The sequence below is a fragment of the Ranitomeya variabilis genome, chromosome 5 (assembly GCF_051348905.1).
Source record: "Ranitomeya variabilis isolate aRanVar5 chromosome 5, aRanVar5.hap1, whole genome shotgun sequence".
Taxonomy (NCBI): Eukaryota; Metazoa; Chordata; class Amphibia; order Anura; family Dendrobatidae; genus Ranitomeya; species Ranitomeya variabilis.
This window is the reverse complement of record NC_135236.1, coordinates 314929407-314950630: the sequence shown is the minus strand read 5'-3', so window position 1 is coordinate 314950630 and position 21224 is coordinate 314929407. Positions and strand designations below refer to the sequence as shown.

At 42.1% G+C, this 21224-nt stretch overlaps 1 protein-coding gene across 3 annotated transcripts in view; it reads left to right on the top strand.

The window, feature by feature from the left end:
• Positions 1-21224, top strand: part of FRMD4A (FERM domain containing 4A) — a 584036-nt gene that overhangs the window by 164466 nt on the left and 398346 nt on the right. Inside the window, exon 1 of one of the 3 annotated variants that reach the window (XM_077264625.1) lies at positions 3936-4016. The exons of the other annotated variants lie outside the window; for them this stretch is intronic. Coding sequence (XP_077120740.1) covers positions 3951-4016 — 66 coding nt within the window. The 5' untranslated portion in view covers positions 3936-3950. Of the gene's footprint in view, positions 1-3935; positions 4017-21224 lie in introns of those variants that run through there. 3 annotated transcript variants of the gene reach the window in all.

Sequence of the window (21224 nt, the reverse complement as noted above, 5' to 3'; positions counted from 1 at the left end):
AAGTTTTCAGAATAATGCAATTTATACACAGGATTTGGCTGGCCGGGCGCGACCAATTAGCGAAGCGTGGTTCAAATTCCATGCCAATTTGCGGACGGACTGCGCCTGTCGCTGATTGTTCGCAGCCGGCCGGGCGTGACCAATCAGTGAAGCCAGGGCCGGCTCCAGGTTTTTGAGGGCCCCGGGCGAAAGAGTCTCAGTGGGCCCCCCTCTTTAACACATACCATGATTCATGATACACAGATACAGCAGAGAAATATACCACAGCCAAGTAGCATATAACACAGCCCACGTAGCATATAGCACAGCCACATAGAATATAGCACAGGCCACACACGTAGTATATAGCACAGGCCACGTAGTATATAACACAGCCCACGTAGCATATAGCACAGCCACGTAGCATATAACACAGGCACGTAGCATATAGCACAGCCACGTAGTATATAGCACAGCCACGTAGTATATACCACAGCCTATGTAGTATATAGCACAGCCCACGTAGTATATAGCACAGCCCATGCAGTGTATAACACAGCCCATGTAGTATATAGCACAGCCCACACAGTGTATAACACAGCTCACGTAGTATATAGCACAGCCCATGTAGTATATAACACAGCCCATGCAGTGTATAACACAGCCCACACAGTATATAGCATAGCCCACATAGTATGTAACTCAGCCCACGTAGTATATAACACAGCCACTTAGTATATAGCACAGCCACGTAGTATATTGCCCAGCCATGTATAATGCACAGCTATGTAGTGTATAGCACAGACCACGTAGTATATAACATAGCCACGTAGTATGTAGCACAGCTCACGCAGTATATTACACAGCAACATAGTGTATAACACAGCCCACCTAGTATATAGCACAGCCCACGCAGTGTATAACACAGCCCACGCAGTGTATAACAGCCCACACAGTGTGTTACACAGCCCACGCAGTATATAGCACAACCCACGCAGTGTATAACACAGCCCACGTAGTATATAGCACAGCCCACGTAGCATATAACACAGGCCATGTAGTATATAACACAGCCACATAGTATATAGCACAGCCACATAGTATATTGCCCAGCCATGTATATTGCACAGCTACGTAGTATATATAGCACAGCCCACGTAGTATATAACACAGCTCATGCAGTATGTAACACAGCCCACATAGTATATAACACAGCCACATAGTATATTGCCCAGCCACATAATATATTGCACGGCTTCGTAGTATATAGCACAGCCCACGTAGTATATAGCACAGAGATGCAGTATATAATACAGCCACGTAGTATATAGCACAGCCACGTAGTTTATTGCCCAGCCATGTATATTGCACAGCCACTTAGTATATAGCACAGCCCATGTAGTATATAGCACAGCTCACGCAGTATATAACACAGCCACCTAGTATATTGCCCAGCCACGCAATATATTGCACAGCTACATAATATATTGCACAGCTACGTAGTATATAGCACAGCTCACGTAGTAAATAGCACAGCTCACGCAGTATATAACACAGCCCACGTAGTATATAGCACAGCGATGTAGTATATAGCACAGCCCACGTAGTATATAGCACAGATACATAGTATATAACACAGCCCACGCAGTATATAACACAGCCCATGCAGTATATATCACAGCCCACGCAGTATATAGCACAGCCCACGTAGTATATAACACAGCCCACGCAGTATATAGCACAGCCCACGCAGTATATAGCACAGCCCACGTAGTATATAACACAGCCCACATAGTATATAGCAATGTGGGCACCATATCCCTGTTAAAAAAAAGAATTAAAATAAAAAAATAGTTATATACTCACCTTCTAGTGGCCCCCGGATCCAGGCAAGGAGTTTAGCGATGCTCCTTGCGATGCTCCGGTCCCAAGAATGCATTGCGGTCTCGTGAGATGATGATGTAGTGCTCTCGCGAGACTGCTACGTCATCATCTCGCGAGACCGCAATTCATGGCCCGGAACATTGCGAGGAGCGGGAAAAGCGCTGGAAGGTGAGTATATAATGATTTTTTTATTTTTTTATTATTTTTAAGATTAGATATTTTTACTATTGATGCTGCATAGGCAGCATCAATAGTAAAAAGTTGGTCAAACAGGGTTAATAGCGTTAATGGACTGCGTTAAACCGCGGCATAACGCGGTGTAACGCAGCCATTAACCCTGTGTGAGCGTTGACTGGAGGAGAGTATGGAGGGGGCACTGACAGAGAGTAGGAAAGTGCGAATTCGCAGCTGGACTGTGTCCATCGCTGTTTAGTCACGCGACCATTTAGCGATGCGGGATTTCCGTGACAGACAAACAGACAGATAGACAAACAGACGGAAGTGCCCCTTAGACGATATATATATATATATATATATATATATATATATATATATATATATATATAGATCACCAACCCTAATCCATGCATGCGCCATTGCAATGTGAATGAAACTTAAGGCTGCGTGCACAAGTTGCAGATTTGTCACGCTTTTTTCTATGCTTTTCTCTGTAGGTTTGTCACAAAATCTAAAAGGTTTCTTGATGCCAGCAATATAAATGAGAATCCTGAAGTCTCATGTTGCTCATTTTTAACTTGCAGTTTTGGTGCAAATTAAATCTACAGCATGTCAATTGTTTCAGCGCTTTTGCTGCAGATTTTACCCATACAAATGAGTGGGGGGGGGGGATCAGCACCACATACGCATGTGAAAAATGCAACAAAAACGCTGCAAAAATCTGCATATTTTACGCTGGGATTTTCTTGTCAAGAAATGCAGAAATTTCTGCACCAAATACATAACATTTGCACAAAAAAATGTCTTATTTTAATCTCCCCTCATATTCATTATTATATTGTATAATTAGCTACATTAATTTAATTAATTAACTTCTGACATCCATGTAAATGATCATTAGTCCTGACAGTGTCAGAAAGTCACTGATTATCTTCCAGTATGCAGATCACAACGTACATGATACATTTCCAAAGTAAAAAAAACAAAACACTAAGCCACAAAAATTGAAAAATAAACGTGCACAATGATGGAAACTTGTCTGATCACTCCAAAATAATGTCAGTGCAAACAAGTTAGTGAAAGGCTTGGGCTTCTGAATGGCAAGTATTCTCATCCTGTTTACAGCAGTGTCTCACATGATGTACAAAAGTAACATCTACTCTATGAAAGATGCAAATACACAAGATCTCTTAGTCTGCCCATCTGCTCTCAGAAATAAGACACAGGCTGTGCCAGTTCCCTCATTGGGCTGAATCAAGCAATTCATGAGGATGGAAGCCAGTGCTCACTTTGATGAATTTAAAGGAATCAAAGCCTATTTTGGGAAATTTGACTTCTAATCTAATAATAGAGGAAAAAATGAGGGTGTAAATTTCCCTTATCTAAAACCCTATTCTCCTTCTGTTTGTGGCTTTACAAGGAAATTTCAACCAGCACACAAAGGATCATTTATGTCATAGCTATGTGAATTGGCCTAGCATTGATCACAACCCAATTTTGCATGGCCCTACAATACTTTCCAGTGTGTGCAGACATTAATGAAAGGTCAGGACCAAGCAGTAAAGGCAGAAGGAGTCAAAAAGTGGAAACCTATAAATATCGGTCACAGAGGAACATGCCTCATTCTGTTCCAGCCCATGGTCACAGCTGGGTCACTATCCAGCTGCAATGCACGCACTCAGCTCCACTATTATTCCCAGCTAATCTTGGAACAATATTTGGGATTAGCCTAGCCGTATGAATATCATCTCATAGAACTGATACTTGCTACAGCATTGAGGATCTGCTTTAGACTGAAGTCATATCTATTGTCTTTCTCATGTGCCCAGAACTGACATTTGATTTTATTGGGGATACAACTTTCCCCCTTTAATAAACTATTGGATACACATTATCTTTTACATCTGAAAATGACTCTTGCAGCCAAACTGGAGGATATTGAGGCGACCCTGGAGCACCTAGTGATGGATATGTTTGTAAGTTCTTTTTACTTCTTTTATTCTGTGCATATGAGAGTTTTTATAAAGTGTGCATTATGTAGTGTGACCTGCTGTGCTTATGGCTCTAGTTATCATGGTGAGTTATTGATCTGCCGTGTGTGCTGTCAGATACAGTGCTTAACATTATAGGAAATGTACTAATCCATGTGCATAATTGTGCGCGTGTGCATATTCAGAAAATATTGTGATTTGTGCCCTATAGGTTTCACCACTATAGTAACACGTCAATTATTTATATGACAAGCTCTGAGAATAATCAATTTGTGATTTAGTGTTACATTTAACAAACTAAAAAAGGTAATCCGATATGTGAGCACCTCATCCTTCTTTAGCATTGTCCTAGTACCTTAGTTGTGTAGAGAACCTAAGCTGGGTAGACTCACCAATCACATATCAATCATTCCATGAACATCTGCAGTAGAGATGATCGAATATATTTGAGTGGAATTAAATACTACTTAAATTTTACAAAAATTGTTGAAAATGCAGATTTTTTGGTGTTGGTAATTCACTTCCACGTGGATTCATTAAAACAGTGGCTGATGGTTGCCATAGTTCTGAACCGTTTAGAGCCATCAAAAGGTTAAAAATTAAAAAGAATTCTCATATTCATGTCACCACTCACCTACCTGGCTGCTCGTCTTCTCACCGTCCTCATCCCACAAGTGCTGAAATTTTAAGGGCATGGCGCATGTGAAAGAGTCCAGGGGATTTCAGTGCCCACAGGGGCAAGCACAAGATGATATGAGGACTGGACGGGATTTTTAAAGTTAGTTACATGTTATGTTTATTATGCTCAGGGGTCTAGAGAGATTCCAATGCATGATAAAGGACATTCAATTCGGAGAGAAAAAACTTCTTTGCAAATTAAATTTCCAGGAAAAATTCTCTGGAAAAAGCGAATTCAAATTTTGCTTTATCTTCCTTATTCAGCAGCCCTTCAGGTAGCCGTATCGACACTGATGGAGAAACTTACCCACCATTATTGTCTGTCTCATTCAGTAGGTGCATCTGAGCTACAATACTAATTAATCGCACACAATAGCCTTAGTGCGTCCACTAAGTAGCACGGCGCACTGTCTTAGGTATTAGCGGTGGTATAGCTAGGGGAAGGAGGGCAATCGGTCGAAAGTTGTAAACCAACAAACCACTTTTCCTTGGTGACAGTGAACTGTACCATTACCTTTGGTCAAGGAAAGTTTACTGTAGCTATTGCTCCGCATTTTAAAGAGAAAAATTGAGACATTTAAGCCCTGACCCAAAGTGCCCAATGCTACTCTGAAAAGTTCCAGGACCTCCCACTGTGAGCTGAGTTGTTCTAAGCCCTTTTTTTGTGTGCTTCATTCTCAGGCGTTGTTCTGATAAAATCTCCACTTACCCTAGGTTGAACTTTCCCGACTCATATCCATGGGGAAGTCGGGAAAGACAGTGTTTGGCCAAATGAGCATATGTCTTACAGAAATCACATATGTTCATCACATTCCTCTTGCCGCTAGGCACTAGAAGAGGCTCTTTCCACACCTGGAGGTACGGTTTGCTCTATGTCCATTTATATTTTGCTTACTTTTAGCATCCAAAAAAATAAAACCTGTAACAATTGAAAAAGGAAAACAAATATTTAGAGTGCCTTGCAATGGATAACATTCTAGTACTTGTAGGAATAACGTGCAATAAAATTGGGTAGTTGTTGTAATATTGTAACACAAGATAATGCTGAGTGAGATGACATTCAGTGTCCTACCTCGAATAATGAAAGCTAAGAAAAGATTTCTGCCAGTCTATAATTCTGCAGCATTGCAGCTCAAATGATTGACTTGTGTTTACAAACCAGTCTGGTATTACTGCAGATATTTCCAGTATACGCACCTATTTACATCTTGTCTGCGTTTATGTAGCTCCTTGAACTGATTTTATCACTGTATAGATAGACAATAAAAAACAGATATTTCAAGGTTTTGTCCCAAAAAAATGCTTAAAGGAAACCTGTCACCCCCCTCAGGACGGCTGTGCTGCATCTGATTAGGGGGGAAAGACCTGCCCCCCAGACGATTTCAGGGCATGAGGGGGCAAATTCTATAAGCGTTTATTTCAGCGTGTGCAGGCATCATAACTAAAAGAGCCACCTTGTCAGAATGCAGCATTTGTGCTGCACAAGTTGGCTCTTTTAGTTAAAAAACGCCTGAGAGGGGTGACAGGTTCCCTTTAAATGACCTGATAGACATCACTTAACTCTGGTAGGGGCTGAGTGATGGTGCCCTCAAAATTTACTTACTAGTCTAAGCAAATACTCTTTTTTGGTGAACCTGCACTTTCATACTATTATGGGGGTGAATTAAGTACAAAGACCATTTGCAGATTGCATTAATTTATGCAGTTTGACAATTTTCATTCTGTTGGACTTGGATTTGTCAGAAGAAAACTTCTGATAGCTGTAAACTATAAATTACTTCTATTACTTCATGAGTAGTAGCAATTTAAACCGCAGATGAATTGTCCTTCAAACTCTCTGTTAAGAGTGTCAGGGAGAACAGAGTACAGCCTCTGTTTATTTCCCGCAAGCTCTTTTGATGCAAAAAGAGAGGCATTATCATAATAGCTCTCAACATATCATGACAGCTCTCTCATTTTAGAACATGCACGGTAAAGCAGTATGGACACGTACAACCAGCTTTACCGTGCATGTGCCAGAACTAGAGCGCTGTTGTGATATGTTGAGAGCTGTTATGACAATGCTCTGTAGATCTGGTACATGCTCAGTAAGTAGGTTGTACGTCTCCTGCTTGTGCAGTACTTCGAAGAAACCAAAGAAATTACCCCCTGCTTCACTGCCTGTGCCAGAAGTAGACATCAATGGTACACATGCAGGATTTCAGAAAGGTTTGGAATTACATAATCTGTCCTCAAGGACATCATTCAAATCATATTTGGCGGTTTAAAGGTGCTAAAAGCTGGTCTTCTGAGCATAGCATCTCCATCTGCTTGACTTCAGACTGGCAATTTGCAAACAAAAGAGCCATTCATAAAAAAAATTTTAAGCAAACTTAGACTACTGCTTGGGTGAGAAAAAAAAATGAGACTAGAGCATCTCTGTATCATAAGGGTACTAGTTTGGGGGCCAAAAGTAGGATTTGTTTAACGTTCAATGATTAAAAACTGTGTAGAAATGTTGTATTCGAGATATTTAATAATGGGAACCTGTAGCCTGATTCATGCAGCCCAAACTGCGGGCAGCATGAATCAGATCCTGGCTGTGTGATTGCCGTCAGATATGTTTGTTTCTGAAACGCACCGGGGTTTCAGAAAAAACAGATAAAAGATCCAGAATGGACCATAAGCATAGATGAGGCTAATCAAGGGCTGCCATCGGCCAGCTCATCCCAGAGCTCCTCCAGATAATTAACAGATCTATCGATCTTTAAATCTTTCAGAGAAAAATATTCTTGGCTACAATTGTGCAGCCAGACTCTGATTTGTGGTGCACCTGGCTTGGGCAGCATGAATTGAGTGACCAGTTTCCTTTCATATATTTTTGACATCATATGTAGAAATGAAAATCAGCAGTTTTAAGTATGTACCAGTAGTTTTTTTCATTTTCCATAATATGGAAATTTCTCATCTATTAATGAGCTCCTAAAGTTGAGGCATATTTTGGGACGGTCCTTTACATATCTATTGCCCTTGGTGTGTTATTGTAGCCCAGCTTGATGCTAGTAAAAAATGTTAATTTACAAAATTGTGCTGGAAGCATATATCATCAATGTGTATAACTCAGTACATCTCAAGGTCAAGCATGTTAACGCACAGCAAAGTCAGTTCTGATGCATTCTATAATTGGATCTTAATATGGATATTATGCCAAACGTACTTATCATAGTTGCTACATTTCTGCCCTACTTAAGCTCTTTCTTATGTAACATACCACAAGTAATCTTCTTTGAAGATGGCAACAAATCATTTTGCCTGCAGATCCGATATCTATCATATGGAGTTATTGCCAGCTGTAAAAAGTAGAGCGTGTCTGGTCACCTGCTGCCATACTGATAGCTCCTTCCCTCCAGTATGGACAAGCAGGACTGTGCTCGGCTGGTTCTCCCAGCATCCGTGTAATGATATATCAGTCAGATCATCATCAATTACATTTCTAATTAGCTGTACTCTGCTGTGCCTTTCTGTGGAAGTCTTTGTAGAGCAAGCATTCCCCTGGACAGTACGCAAGAACTAAAATCCGGCTTAAAGATATGAAACTTGACCATGTGTCTTGTTCCAAAGAATAACATGATGGGACCATACATAAAAATAGAAATCTAAACTAACAATGGAGTTAAATAAATCTCCAATTCATGAAGGGTGATCGTTAAAAATCTCCAATTCATAATGTGACCACTTAGTCTAACTATGTCAATAATTTAAAAATTGTCACATGTAGAGGCTCGGGAAATCTGACAGCTGATAAATTCTGCCTGATCCACGGTAAAACACATTTTAAAATCTTCTGGGGACCGAACCACATGGGAGACTAGTCGGTCAGGTGGGTTCCTGGGGCCCCCGCTCACCTTGTGAGACAGGTCTCTCCCTGAGTGTGTGTATAGGGAGAGATCTGTGAGTCATTGGCAGTGGGTGGGGAGAAGCTGCCGGAGACACACTTGTCCTATGAATCTCCCTTGCGGCTCAGTCCACGGCTGCTTTTAAAGTATGTATTTCTCTGCAATACAGCAACATTGGAGAGTTGAATATACATGGCTGAAATCATACAGCCAGTGCCCGATACATGATGCCTGTGGATCAGGCAGCAAGTATCAGCTGTCAGGTTCCCTTCAAAAATTGTATAAAATTATAGAATGGGATCTTCTTAAAATATTTGCCCAACAGCTATTTGTCATCTACTCCTCCCAACCCCCAATACACATGCTGGCTCAGCGCATGTACTTTGAATGACAAGAAAAAGTAAAGTTGTCTATACACTGTCAGCCAAACTATCATTCAGCTCACCGCCATCTCTCCCAACTCCCCCATACATGGGAATGATCGGCTCATCTGATCTCCCCTCCGAATAAAAGGAATGGCTGTTTTGAATTACAGACATCCTATCTTTATGATCCCCAGCATAATTTGTCGGGACAGTTGGGGGAACACTATTTACATTAGGTGGCAGGCAATTTCTGATTAAATTAGTGTGTTAGGATGATTTCCATTTAATGTGTATGAAGGCTTTAAATTGCTACTAGTCTTTTGCGGTGGTGCCTTATCTTCCCTGAGATTGTGCTTGTTGAAATACAAACTCCTAATGCCATGTGCACACATTCCGTACTTGGTCAGTATTATTACATCAGTATTTGTAAGCCAAAACCAAGAGTGGAACAATCAGAGGAAAAGTATAATAGAAACATGGCACCACTTCTGTATTTATCACCCACTCCTGGTTTTGACTTACAAATACTAAAGTAAAAAAGTCACCAAATACTCAATGTGTTTATGTGGCCTTACACTTTTCTTACCCAACGTCAACCATCATGGAAGAGTTGTAAGGCCCCAATGCACATTAGATGGTTGGCTGATCTTCCGGTCTTACTGAAATTAGCAGGTTTAGACAAATTTTATTTAGTGTATAGGGGCTTTAATTTGCACCTAGACACTTGTGGTGGTGCCTTAGCTTCCTTGAGATTAGCTTTATTGAAATACAACTTCCTATTTTTTTGTTCCCCAGCATCTGCCATGAGGGAAGAGTTATGAGGCACCCATGCACATTAGAGTATGACTGACCAGAATCGGTTGGTTCTGCTAAGTTCAACAAGTTTTCCAAAAATCTATTAGTACTCTAACCTTAAGGCACAAAAGAGAAATTTACCAGATCACGTCAGCTGCTATAGTGGCATGACTGCTTGAACCTGAGCCATCTATGAAAAAGGAGTGTACAGACAAAGCAAATGAAAAAGAAAAAAAAATTTCAACATTTTGCACCCTCAGTAAAAGAGCTAGTTGGGTCATGACTACATCTGGAAACAATCAAGAGTCTCTTATTTGTAATATGTGTGACTTGAGAACTGGACATTAACATTGAAGGTTTTCTCATACTTTCTATATACATCTGTTATTAATTATGAGTAGAAAAATGGCTGGCAGACAAAATATGTATGTTGTTTGGATGATGCCAATTGGAATCTAAATAAACAAAGGTAATCAGTGAATATAATAAAACCATCATAATGAGAAGCAGGCCAAGACACGGGGGAAATTGCTCACAGCGGATCATAGCCAGTGGTCACTGTAAGCCATCATGTACAGAAGTTCTGGAACGCTTTGAAAGGAGGGGTAGAAAGCAATTACAGGGGACACCAAGGTCTTTGTACAAGCAGAAAGATATTTGGCAAAATATTATTTAGGTTTTGTACTTCTAAAACACACAGGTTATGTAACACATGAGAGTATCTTATAGTACGAGTATCTAATAAAACCACAACATTTTTATTGATTGTTGTTACAACTTGTGTGTTCCATAATTTGTGACCACATAATTGGACCAGCAGGGTCCGGGGAGACTTCTGTGGTTTCCAATGTTTGTATATTCTGTTTAGTCATTCCTATAGGTTTTAGACTTTCTTGAATGTTTATGTCTCTCTGACTACTTTGAATTCTGTGTGACAACTATCTAAGTGCCCTACACAGTAAATTATTTCTGCAGTCATATAATTTGTGTTTTATACATTGTGTGCCAGTTATGCAGCTCTTAATTTAAAATACACTGGTATTTATCATAGAAGAATATTTATATGTGAATTAAATATAACTAATAAAAGGGAACTTCATGAACATTATTTAACTTCTAAATCAAGTTTACATTCTAATTCTCAGTACCTTTTGCTTTTTTATTGTACTAGCCTCAATGAGTAATCTTGGTATTTCAGATGGTCATACTTGAGATTTTCTAGTGTAAATATCAGAAATCAAATGTTATTTGTATCCAACTTAGTACATTCCTTGCAACAAATTTACATTTATGAACAAAATTATTCAACTCCATTGCATATAAGCTTTAATAACTAATGTACAAATTTCCTGTTGTCTGCAATAAACCAATCTAACAAGAACAATTTAAATGGCTCAACACTTCAAATAGAACAAGTGGTTTCTCCAAATTCCACACGAAATACCAATTTTAGTGACTTTTTAGAATTATTCAACCTCTTCATGACAAGCATCTGTAGTACTTAGTAGAGCAACCTTTGGCTGTTATGACCTACTGCAAGCGAGATACACAGAGAGATACGAATTTCTGGAAACATTTCTAAGGAACCTTTGCCAGTTTCCTTAAATTCCATCAAAGATTTTCTATGGAGTTCAAGTCAGGAAACTATGAGGGCAATTCTAGAACCTTTCAAGGCTCTCGAAACCATGCATTGATGGACATTGCAGTATGCTTGGGATCTTTAATCTATTGGAGGGTCCAATGATGCTTAAGCTTTTTCTTCATCACAGAAAGCATGATGTTTGTTCCAACGATTTCCTAAAATTTGATTGAATCCTATTTTCCAACTACATTCTGCAGGTTTCCTCCAGTGCCAGAGAAAGCAAAGTAGCCAAAGAGCATCATCAAGCCACCACCAATTTCTATAATAGGCAGGGTGTTATTCTCGGTGTTTGCTTTATTCTTCCTTCAGACACTTGTCTAGAGGCACAAAAAGTTCCAGTTTTCTTTCTGCACTCCACAGAATAGAATCCCTAAATTTTTGTGGCGTATTCACATTGTTTTGAGTAGAGATGAACATATCACTTTGCACAACTTGGTCCATGGACTAGGTCAGCACTCTCAGGTTGTGGACGGAAGCTGAGTGAATTTCCTTACCCTCTGGGATCCCAAGTTCGGCTTATGATTTGCTGGTATGACAAGATATTCCCTATGAGTTGCATGCAGCATAGATTATGTCATGCCAAGTAAGCAAATTTAACACTGCACCGGGGAACTCAGAAGCTCAGGAAAATCGTGCAGCTTCTCTCCATGAACTGGATAGTGGACCGGTGATGATTGAGGCAATCAGCTCATCTTTAGTTTTGATCTTAGTTCAGTTATGCAGTCCATCATTGTTTTGTACGCTCCTTACTGTGCAAACTGATGCCTCAATTCCTGCTGCCAACAAATCTTGCTCCAGGTATTTTTCAGTAATTTGAGTTTTTTACTCCCTACCTTCTCAGAAATCTATTTGCAGTTGGTGATAGCTTCCGCTTCCTGCCACATCCAGGTAGTGTAGCTAGTGGTCCAACTTTGAACTTGCAAACTATATGTAACAACTCTGCTGTCATCACTGCATGGCCTCCCATCCCCCACCTGCATTACACTCAAACTCACTTACTTCTCTGGGCCTTGTTGTGACTTCTCTCTGCTGCCAGCTCCATGCTCTGTGCCTCATGTCTGCTGTTTGCTCTGTGCATGCTCTGTCTGTGTGCATAGGGGGGCGGCGCCGGCAACTCCTGTTTCTTATAGAGACTATGTGCACCTTGCTAAGGTGTCCCTGGCCAATCGCCATGAGGCTTCCTGTATTTAAGACATCCCCACCCGTTGGTGGGGGCCTGTGCAACTTACTCCCTCAGTCAGTTCTTAGCTGCTGAGGTGCCAGGCCCTGTCTCTCTTACTCTCATGTCTGCCACCCAGAGGGGCGTTGTACCCTGGTCTGTTTCCTGTGTAGCCACCCAGTGGGGCTTCGTACCCTGGCCTATGTCTGCCACCCAGAGGGGCGTCGTACCCTGGCTTGTGTCCATGTCTCTGTGCCTTGTCTCATTCCTGACTTTGTCTTAGTCTAGTCCTGTTCCTGTGTCCGTTTATATCCCTGTCTTGGTTTGCTTTTTCTGCTGTGCGTACTCTGTGTCTTGCTTTGCTCTTCTCTGCCCTCTGTGTCTTGCTTTGCTCTGCTTTTGGCTCTGCTCTTTGCGACCTTGCTTTGCTCCTTGCTCTGCACTCTGTGTCTTGCTCTGCACTCCGACTTTGCTCTGCTCTCAGCTCTGCACTCTGCGGCTTTGCTCTCAGCTCTGCTCTCTGTAGCTTTGCTCTGCACTTTGCTCCGCACTCTATGGCCCTGCTATGCTGCTCCGCTCAGCTCTCACTCTGCAGCTCCGCTTCTTGTGGTTCTACTTTGCTCTGCTCCTTGCGGTTCTACCTGGCTCCGCTCCTTGCAGTTCTACTTCTCCCGCTCTTGGCTCCGCCTCCTGCATTTCTGCACTTGGCTCCGCCTCTAGCTCTTGGCTCCGCCTCCCACATTTCTGCACTTGGCTCCGCCTCCAGCTCTTGGCTCCGCCTCCTGCATTTCTGCATTTGGCTCCGCCTCCTGCGTTTCTGTGCTTGGTTCTGCCTCCTGCTCTTGGCTCCGCCTCCTGCGTTTCTGTGCTTGGCTCCGTCTCCTCCGTTTCTGTTCTTGGCTCTAGCTCCTGTGCTTTCGCTCTGCATCCACTCTTGCGGTCTTTCTCTACCTATTCTTAAGTCCTCCTGTCTGAATAGGTTCTTACCGGTCTTACACACCTGCCTGCAGACCGGTCCCTACCGGTTCGTCCAGCGTACCGGTCTTGTCCGCATGACCTGCCTGAGATCCAGCCATACCTGCCTGCCTTCCAGAGAGCCAGCCGTGCCGCCTACCTGCCAGTGTCTCTGTTGTACCCGTCTGTCTGCCTGCCTGTGTCCCAGCCGTGCCCGCCTGTCTGCCAGAGTGCCAGCCGTGCCCACTTGCCTGTCTATGCTCCGTTCCCTGGTGGGATCAGCAGCCACAGCCAGGCACCACCCTGGAGTGGTACCTGGTAGCTTCCTATTGCACAAGTCTGACCTCACCATCAGAGGCTCCAGCGAACACCTAGGAAGCTACTTAGTTACGCCCCTTCCAGGGAAGTTTGGTCTGTGGTCCAGTGGGGCGACACCACCGCACGCCCGCGCCAACCAGTCTGGGTGCGAGCGTGACACTATGTTTCCATCTGTATTTCTAGGAACATACAGTGCCTATATAATCATTGTCTATCCTTTCCCTTGTTTGTGCAAGACAATTTTGTCTTTGTAAAATGCAATAAAAAATGATAGTCACCAATCCCATAACCAATCTAGGTATTTGATGTGTTTCCTCATGACTGGTTTGTCTTTTTGTGTAGTTGCATCATGTGTGCTTGAGACAACACCTGATTTACAAATATATTCTCCTATGAAGGATACTTTTCACGATATTGAATAACTGAAGTTGCAATGGTCATTAAAAGTTAATTTTTATGTTGAATTTGAGGAAGCCACTTGTTCTGCTTTCACTGGTTTACTCCAAACAGCAGAAATATTGTACATATTGCTCAAACTTAATTAGCAATATGAAAGGAATGATTTTTATTGTAACTGTGTGCTTTTGACACTTTGTGCCTCAACAATGTGCACTTAATTGCACAAAAGCGTTGGCACAAAATATTAGTTTAATATCTGGCAAACATTCATTGGTGTACAGCAAGACAAAAGTATCTAATCTACTATATAATTGTCTAAGGGTCACTTCCGTCTTTCTGTCTGTCTTTCTTTCTGTCATGGATATTCATTGGTCGCGGTCTCTGTCTGTCATGGAATCCAAGTCGCTGATTGGTCTCGCCAGCTGCCTGTCATGGCTGCCGCGACCAATCAGCGACGGCCACAGTCCGATTAGTCCCTCCCTACTCCCTATTAGTCCCCTGCAGTTAGTGCCCGATGCCCGCTCCATACTCCCCTCCAGTCACCGCTCACACAGGGTTAATGCCGGCGGTAACAGACCACGTTATGCCGCTAGTAACTCACTCCGTTACCGCCGCTATTAACCCTGTGTGACCAAGTTTTTACTATTGATGCTGCCTATGCAGCGTCAATAGTAAAAACATCTAATGTTAAAACTAATAAAAAAAATAAAAAATCATTATTTATTCACCTTTCCCGCTCCTCACGACGCTCCGGTGACCGCTCCATGCAAGGGGCAGGTTCCGGTAGCAAGGATGGTCGGCGAGAAGGACCTGCCATGACGTCACGGTCATGTAACCGCGACATCATCACAGGTCCGGCGCGAGAAGGACCTGCCGTGACGTCACACCTGCGCGAGAAGGAGGCGACAGGACTACAAGGGGCCCTGGAAGGTGAGTATATGTTTATTTTTTATTTTTTAACCTGTGACATACGTGGCTGGGCAATATACTACGTAGCTGGGCAATATACTACGTGACTGGCCAATATACTACGTGACTGGCCAATATACTACGTGGCTGGGCAATATACTACATCACTGGGCAATATACTACGTAACTGGGCAATATACTACATGGCTCTGTGCTGTATACTACGTCGCTGTGCAATATACTACGTGGCTCTGTGCTGTATACTACGTCGCTGTGCAATATACTACGTGTTTGGGCAATATACTACGTGGCTGGACAATATACTACGTAGCTGGCCAATATACTACGTGACTGGCCAATATGCTACGTGGCTGGGCAATATACTATGTGGCTCTGTGCTGTATACTACGTCGCTGTGCAATATACTACGTGGCACTGTGCTGTATACTACATCACTGGGCAATATACTATGTTACTGGGCAATATACTACGTGGCTAAGCAATATACTACGTCACTGGGCAATATACTACATCACTGGGCAATATGCTACGTGACTGGCCAATATGCTATGTGGCTCGGCAATATACTACGTGGGCTGTGCAATATACTACGTGGACATGCATATTCTAGAATACCCGATACGTTAGAATCGGGCCACCATCTAGTATATTTATAAAGATGCAATAAATTTATCATACAGAGTATTCCAATCACTGTGATAAATTTGGCACATCTATAGAGTACCTGGACTGTTTTCCTTGTCTATACAGTATATTAGACAGGATTAATTAATCTGTTGTAGTGTTTTATTCATTTTTAGAATAATTTCTTTTTCATTTCTTCAAAATTAATATCCTTCTCATCTCTGTAATGCAAAATTTGTCAGCAGGAAAATGTATTTTTCATCATATATACAGTATATTGATACTGTGATGGAGTACGCTATTTTCTTATGACCTTCCTTCTAGCTTTCAGCATGCTGTTCTTTTTAATTCATTCTGTTCTATTGAGTAATGATGTAATTAGATATGGGAAATAGCATTGGTTAATATAAAGTAATTAACACCTACAGGGGGCTATAGTCTCATATATCACCCCCATTACTGTGTATATTTATTATAAAATGTCACCTATTGAGTAGTATTTTTATATTTATCCCTGAGAATGGACTTTTATTTTTTTGCTCTTTACCAGAGGGTATGAAAATGAAAATTTGAATATAATGGATAATGGACAACTCCAGGGGTTTTGATCCGTTGATTTACAGTGAAATTGAAAACAATTTTCTGACGTTAATCCTGGGCTAACTAGTTCATGAAAAAAATGTAAGCATTAAAGTGAATTTGTCATCTCCAATAACACTATTAACCTTCAAATATAGGGTTAATATGTAGGTTAATAGCATTATGGAAGTACCTGGCCTCGGTAATGAGAGTCTGGCACCTGGAAGAAAATTAACTTTCAGTCAAAAAGACGTGCCGGCGCAGTGACAGTCACTGCTCACAGCTCTGAGAGCTGTTACTGTAAACGTGCCCCGACACTAACTGACAGCCGGCTTTATGCTGTTGCACTGAAGTGCTGGCTGTCAATCAGTGCTGGGGGGGGCGTTTACAGCTGCCGCTGTCAGTGTTGTGATGAGTAACTGCAATTACTCTGGGCACGCCTTCATGACTGAAAGCTGGTGACTCCCAGGAGGGATAAAGTTCATTTTCTCCCAAAGTAGCGCAATATCAGTACGTCAGCCGGGCACCTCTTTAATGCTATTAACCTGCAGATTAACTCTATATCTGCTGGCTAATATAATAGCATTATTGGATCTGACTTCTTTTCTTTAACATCTAGTTCCTGTTGGACTTCAATATGTATAGCAGCATGGTATAACCACAGGGCAATAGAAAAAAAACAGGAAGATGACAGGGATATTAATATATTAATATAATAATGTCTCAAATACTGTACGACACATTATATTCTAATGTCTATGTGGGCCTCTTGACTCTCCTCTCATGTCAGATGTCAGGAAAAAGAGCAATGGGGATGTTGCACTTGATAAGCCGGTGCCAAAGGTGTCCGTATATTCCCCTCTCACCAAATAAATGTGCCTGTGCTGCAAAATATTTTCAAACCAAGAATTTCATGTTTAGTTTCAGTTTAACTTGATTTTTTTTTGTTGGGGGGGGCGTATGCTTTCTCCTTAGAAAGAAGCATAATAAGGTGTTTTCTATATAACTATGTCTCATCATCTATAGAATCCCAAGCAAAAGGCTGTTTTAAAGGTGTTGGCCACTTTATCTTTACTTTAATTGAAGTGTTGGTGACACGATTTTATGTACGTTTATTGTGTAAGTATGATAGGTTCTCCTCCTGCACTTGGTAGTGAAGGATTCCTCACAGTCTGCATGGGTATCTAGTCCATAAAATGGCTGCTGGTGGAGTTGCATGTGACGAGACATATCCATAAGTCTCCTCCAATAGGAAAACAGCATTCCATTTGCAGTGTTTTCCAGTGGGAGGAGGCGGATACACAGGTCTGGTCACATGCTCCTCTATCAGCAGCCATTTTGTGGCTTGGAGAGCTTTGCTGTCTATGAAAAAAAGCTGCACTAACAAGAGCAGGAGAAGAACCTGTCATCCCTAGACAATAGTAAATAGGGGAGTAACAATCGTGGTCGCAGAGGTTGTGACCGGGCCCGTGCGGGTTGGGGCCTGTAGACATCAGCATAAACTTCAACAGGATGTGCGTCCTCGGACGCACATCCAGATGAGGTGTATTGCTGCACACAGACCCATCAGGTCTGTGTGCGGCAATGTATGCTGCTGGCCAATCAGAGATCGGTAGCTGACATCATTGTACACATAACTGGGTACACATGGCAGTGATGTTATGCGCTACCATCGCTTGCACGCTGAAGGGCTTCAGAAGGGGGTGCGGCATAGCGGGGTAGCAAAGGGAACGTGAGTATAATTGTTTTGTTTTTTTTCTACGCACTAAAGAACAGCGGTAGAACGGGGGACATATACTAGCATGGGGCCCAGGATAAGGCACATATACCAGGATAAGGGACCTATTAGCAAGATGGGGCCCAGGATAAGGGACATATATACCAGAATAAGGGACATATTACCATGATGGGGCCCAGGATAAGGGACATATACCAGGATTAGGCTCAGGTGGGATAAGGGACGCATACCAGGATGGGAGATATATATACTAGGATGGGGCCCAGTATAAAGGACATATACCAGGATGGGGGCTATATATGTACCAGGATGGAGGGCATATATAGACATACCAGGAGGGGAGGCCCAGTCCAAATCTTTCATAGGGGTCCATCAGACTCAAGTGACGCCACCGATAGTAAATGTACATAAAATCATGTCCCCATCACAACTGTTGTAACTGAGATAAAGTGACCAACCCCTTTAATAATCACTAGCCACTTACTTGTTCTGAGAGCAGAGCATAAAATAACAACAATATGCATCTGTCTCTAGAAGCAGGATAAATGTCTCTGCAAAATGGCTTGTAAATTCAAATTTATATGAGACATATTTGTATCATGACATACCATTATAATCCAGACCCCTGTATAAATTATAATGGTTGTTTCCTGGCTGATAACAAATGCCATATTTCCGCTGTGAAGATCCTAATGATGTGCCATAAAGATTTATTACTATTAAGAGGCATTTTACTCATGCCTTTACATTTAATGTTGGTTGGAAAAGTCAGCCTCGGAATCATTTCAGTGGGCATTGTGGTGAAGTGATGGCACATGCTAATGCCTAGCTATATATATATATATATATATATATATATATATATATGTATATATATAATCTCAATCTCCAATCTGACAATCTCTCCAGGTAGTCGGATTTTCCTCCACTTCCAGGAGTCATTGTACTTGTTGTCTGTGAGGCATGCCCTTAATGCAGATAATGTTTGCCCTTTGTGCAATACACATCCTATATAGTAAAGTGGGGGTCACTTAAATGCACAGTGCACACCATGGTATAATGTGCGATGACATGTCTAGCAGATATTGGATGGGCTCAATGGCTTACTGCACAGAGCATGAGTTATCAACATGCAGCAAATGTGTTTTAAAACTTAGTAAAAGCTTTCTTGCTGCTGGCTACTCTTACGATTGCATCAAACACAAAAGTCTGCAATGTCATTAATGGAGGTTCATGGTAATATTTGAAAGTGTGCGTTTTCCTGATTTGCTTTAAGTCATGATTTTCAAATGCCCCAGGATTATCAGGTAATACTAAAACTAGTTTTCAGCTGCACAAAGGCACCGTTTCATCAAGACTAGCGCTTCGCACTCAAGTCTTGATTAACAGAGGGTCAAATTCATCAAAAGGCACCCGTCGTGTCACGTAACGCCTTTAACCTGTGCATATAAGGAATCTGCAGGTTAATACCATTAGAAAGGTGCACGGACACTGAAACTGTGCCTCCCAGGAGGAAATTGACTTTATTCCTTCCCAGGAGCTGCTGGCTTTCAGTCATACAGGTGTTAGCTGTGACTGTAAGTATGCCCCAGCACTTATACTGACAGGAGAGCCGGTTGTTTGAGGTGTGCTTAGAGGCACTGCATACAGTCCTGCGAGCGATGACTGTAGTCACACCCACATGCCTATATAACAAAGCTGGCACCTCCTTGGAGGGATAAACCTTGTTTTCTCCCTGAAGCTGCATTTTCATTGCGAAAACTGGGCACCTTTCTAATGCTAACCTGCAGATTAACCCTATATCTGCAGTTTAATAGAATTATCTAATGTGACAGGATCCTTTAAGAGTCTTATGCCTTTTGATGAATTTGGCACATATTTTACCCTCTGTGAACTACTTGAAGAAATGTTACTCCAGTTGACTGAAGTACATTTCATTCTGAATTTACACCACTTTTGTTGCATAAATTATGATGAATTTGTTGTCTGGTCATCCACAACCCTCCAGGCAAAACTCCACCCACTTGAAAAAAAAATGGTTACACTGGACAAAGCGTGCATAAATACAAATAACAAAACGTTAAAGCATTTATGACATTTGACGCAGTTTTACATTCTGGCGTAAACAGCATGATGAATTGGACCTTTGAATATTGGCATTCAGTACTGAAGGGGTGGCCATTTATTTACAAATCACAGCTTTAAAGGCAAATTAAAACTTCAAAATAATCCCCTACCTCAAAATCTACTGAGTGTTCTTCTCAAAAGAAGTTGAAAAAATAAATCATATATGATATAACTGAAAATCTGTTACAGGAAATCTGGTCTGAATAAAATGGTGGTCTTCTCAAAGAGATGGGCTTGTGTAGATATTGCACTGTAGTATATACTGTACATCAGACTGTGTCAAATAATGCAGATATTTCCTATTGTTTTGCCCATGAAAAGTGCCGGCCAAATGGCCGCACTAGCACAATAATTACATTAATACTTACCTATACCTGGCACTCAGCCAATGAGCGGCGCGGGATTCAAATCCTGCGTGACACCGGCTGAGCCAATGAGCGGTGCTGCGCGGCTTTGGCGGGGATTTGAATCCTGCTCCGCTCATTGGCTCAGTCGGCGGCAGCTCAGCCAATGAGCGGTGCCATACGGCTTTGAGCGGCGCGGGAGTCAAATCTCCCACCAAAGCCATTGGCTGAGTGCCCCTGGCTTCAAATCCCCCGCCGGCTCAGCCAATGAGCGGTGCCGCGTGGGATTTGAATCCCCCACCAAAACCGCGTGGCCAGGGGTGGCTCACCAATGAGCAGTGCAGCGTGGTTTTGGCGGGGGATTTGAATTTGACTTGGCTTGTATCCTGACCTACTTCTGTCTTCAGCTTATCCGCTCCTGACTGTTAATGAACTTTGGCTTGTCTGACCCTGTGTTTTGTCTATTCCTTTGGTACTGTGCTACTGACTATATCGAATCGGCTTGTTTGATTTTCCTGCTGCCACCTAGTTGTAGCCTCTCTGCTGCATGACAGGCCTGCTTTGTCTAGGTGCAGCCCTCCTTCCACTCTATAGCCATCTAGTGGAGCTTGCACCTACCTGCATTGCAGCAGTGTGACACCTCAGAGTATAATACAGCCCCCTCAT